The 3,608-nt window shown below is 57.0% G+C and overlaps 1 protein-coding gene across 1 annotated transcript; it reads left to right on the forward strand.

Annotated features, from left to right (window-relative positions):
- Positions 1–92: 92 nt before the first annotated feature.
- On the forward strand, positions 93–794 carry TMDD1 (transmembrane and death domain 1). The gene has a single exon (XM_075049762.1). The coding sequence runs from the start codon at positions 93–95 to the stop codon at positions 792–794; it is 702 nt and encodes a 233-aa protein (XP_074905863.1).
- Positions 795–3,608: the final 2,814 nt, after the last annotated feature.

Consider the following 3,608-nt stretch of genomic DNA (forward strand, 5'->3'; position numbering starts at 1 on the left):
TGGGACAACGCGCTGGGGCACAGGGGATGTGTCCCTGGAACACGCCAGCTTGTGAGGTCAGACAGGAGGATCTGTGTTCCTGGGCCGCCCCAATGCCAAGGGGCACCCAAGCGATGCTGGCACCCGTAGGACTTATCCTGCTCTTGCTGGCAGCGGGTGGCGAGTGCGAGGACGCGGCGGCGGCCAACGTGGGCTATCACACCATGAGCCGCATCGCCGAGCTGCTGTCCCCTTCGGAGTGCCGCCAGCTCCAGGGGTGGCTGACGGGGCCCGATAAGGACCTGGGGGAACTGGAGCAGCTCTCCGAGGAGAACAACCCCATCCATCCCCGCCGCCGCCGCCGGGACCTTCGTGGCCTCACGGGATGCTCGGAGGCTCTCCAGGACTGGCTGAGGACGGCAGGAGAGGTGATGACCTGGGACTGGCTGGTTCGTGGCCTCCACCAAATTGGGCGCCCCGACATCGCCCTGGAGCTGGGGAAAAACCTGAACCAGGACAGGAGCCTGGAGCTGCGGAGGAACGTGGAGGAGTACGGCCGCACCGTGCAGCACCTCACCTCCTCCTTGCTGCGGGAGGGCGAACGGCACGGCGGGGCGCGGGGCAGGAGGGCTCCGGACGGGGACCTGGGGGACCTGCGCTTCGAGAGGCGGCTGCCCCCCCCGTACACCCGCAGCCTCCTGGGCTGGGTTGGCCCTGTGGTCTTGGGCATCCTGGGGGGCTTTGTCGCCTCCGTCCTCTTCGCCGCCGCCGCCGTGTACTCCTGCCGCTGGACGCTGGGCTTGGATGCCACCTGAAATTGGGATGTCACCCAAACTGGAGCGTCTCCCAGAAGCTGCTGGAGGGAAAACTAGAGCTAATAAAGCCTCGTGGAGGGGCTGAGATCCAGAACCGGACCCTGTGTTTTCTCCTGGGCGGGGAGGGTCCCATCCTCGGCTTGGGTCCTGCTGCAGCATCCAGGGCTGGATGTCCACCAGCCATCCCCATCATCCCCGCCTGCACTGGGGATGTCCCTGGTTGTCACTGGATGCCGGAGCGCCCTACGGCAAGGATGGAGCTGGGCAGAGCCCCCTCGGCCGTGTCCTTGCTGCAGCCCCACGTGCCCCAGCGTGGGGTGTCCCCACCTCCCTGTCTCCCCAGCCCCCAGGCAGGGAAGGGACAAAAACTCTCTGCTGGGTTATTATGCAAAGCCAGCACCTGGGGTTAATTATTCATGGGAGAGAGGTTAATTATAACACCACTGACCTGATTCGGTGTTGCAGTTAGAGGTGTTTTGTGCTGCTTGGAGTTGTCCTGGACGACAACCTTGGTTTTCCAGGAGTTGGGTGTGCCGAGGAGCCGTCCGAGCTGCTGACGGTCTGGGGGCTTCACTCCCTTCTTGGTCTGTCTCTTACTGCGGGTTTAGGTTTTTTTCTCTCCATTTCTTAGCCTAAGAACTCCCGTGAAGTAACTAAAAACCACAGGCTGTGTGTTACAGCGAGGCTTGGATGGGGTTTGTGTTGCTGATGGGGCCAAGGAGGGCAGGATGCGACCCGCTGGAGAAAGGGGCTGCACAGGGAAAACTGCAAATATCTGAACGTTTGCACAGGGCACTGAGATGCCTCGCTGGCTTTTCGTGTGTACCTAGTCCTAAAAATACAAAAGCTGGAGGTCCCCAGGTGATGCTGCCACGGCTGGTTCTGCCCGGTGAGGGTCCCTGGGACCCCACTGCAGCATCTCTGCCGTCCTGGAGCATCTGCTGCCTCTCCCCACCACTGAAATGAAACCTGTATAATGAAAAGTGGTGTGCGTGGGGACTCAAAGTGCTTTGGATCTGATTATAGCCATCTGCATTACTGTAATTAGAATTAAAACCTGTATTTTGTATCAAGAAATGGCTTGCATCAATCCAAGCAGCTAGCGGTGGCATGCAAGTATTGGAGGAGAAAGGGAAGGACAAATAACAATGAGTGCAGCTTTAAAAGCAGAGTGAAACAGTTCACTATTTATGTAATACTTTTTTTTTTTTTTTTGAAATGAAATTGTACCCACTGCCCTTAGAGAGTGCTGTTTCCCGAAGCACCAGCGCAGCCAGTTCCTGGCACGGAGATGCTCCTCTCAGGGCGGCTCCTGACCGTAAGTGAAGGTCAGGGCTCAGCGGCCGTCCCACTCGTGCTGCTGCCGGCCCCGGTGTGGGAATCGCAGCTCCGGGGGTGAAAGGCTGTTTTGCCATCTGCCGTGCCGTCCTCCCGTGCTGCGGCACGTCTGCCTCGGCCACGGGAAGCCCGATGAGCAGCTTGTAGCCTGGTGCTGGTGGGATGGCAGGGATCAGAGCTCGGAGGATGCTGTGTCTGATGGTGTTAGAGCTGTAAGGGATGAGGGCGTTTACTCTGGAGCGGAAGGAGGGCTGGTCGCAAAAGCCAAAGATGCTGCTCAGGGGTTGCAGATCTCCCTGGAGCGGCACGCGTTTGCAGGGTTAGGCTAATGCAAGGAAGCACACGCAGAGCGGTTGTGGCAGAATATGTCCCCTAATGCAATTTAGCACTTGACCTCCCTAAAACAAGAAAAGCCTGAATATGGCCTGCCAGGGCTGGTATGAGCTTTGTGTTGAGACCGGGGGGGGTTCAAAGCTGTGACTCTTCCCCCCATATGAGGAGCTTGGGTGCTCCTTCAGGGCAGGGGCTGGGTCTGGACATCCATGCTTCAGATCAGCCTGGCTTTGTAAAGCCACGGCAGGAGTCCTGCCTCCGCTGTTGGTTTCTACTCCAGAAGCGATGACCTGCCTGAGCCGACGACGGTGGACTTTCAGGGATGCGGGGCGGGCGGTTGCTGCTGTGCAAAGGTAACAGAATGACAGGGCAGCCAGGAGAAGTTGTTAAAACAAGATGGCCATACCTCTTTATTGCAAATTCCAAAGTAAAAAGATGTACAGTACAAAGGAACTCAAAAGTTCAGACATCGAACTCCCAGCCCGCTGTTTTATCACATTCCTCCTCCCTCCCTCCCCCGGCCGGCTTCATCCTCCTCCTTTCTTCATGTGAGACAGAACAGAGAATAAAACCTAAGAGCAAAAGTGGGGAGCAAGTACAGCACAGGGGAAAAAAACAGCGTCATGAACAGGTTATGCAAAGGGAAAAGACAGCTCTGGCCCTGACAGTGGGAAGGTGGGTGGCTGGAGCTGTGCCGGTTCAGAAGGACGATTGTAGCAGCATTTTTGTCACCCCCCGCAGCGCCCAGCTCAGGCTGCGCACACCTCCGTGCCTGTGATTCTCGATGCATTACACTTGGTTGCTAATTAAGCCTCACAACACCCCTGTGAGGTAGGGAATGAGACACCCAATGTACAGATGGGTAGAACTGGGACAGGAGGCGGGAGGGAGTCCTCCTTCCCTGTGCCGAGCACAAGGCTGTGCTCTGCTTGCTGTAGCAGACACCCCCATGCACATACACACCTTTATAAAATTACAACATGCAGCAAACTGGCAAAGGGGAAATGATTTTTTTTGTTGTTGTTTAATTTGACTTGTTTTTGGGGGGAAAAAAAAAATCAAACCAGTGTTGTTGTCTTTGTGTGACACATTGACCCGGTGGAGGTGCAGGACAGCACAACCACACTCTGTGTCTTGCAGTGC

The sequence above is a fragment of the Buteo buteo genome, chromosome 17 (assembly GCF_964188355.1).
Source record: "Buteo buteo chromosome 17, bButBut1.hap1.1, whole genome shotgun sequence".
NCBI classification, from domain to species: domain Eukaryota; kingdom Metazoa; phylum Chordata; class Aves; order Accipitriformes; family Accipitridae; genus Buteo; species Buteo buteo.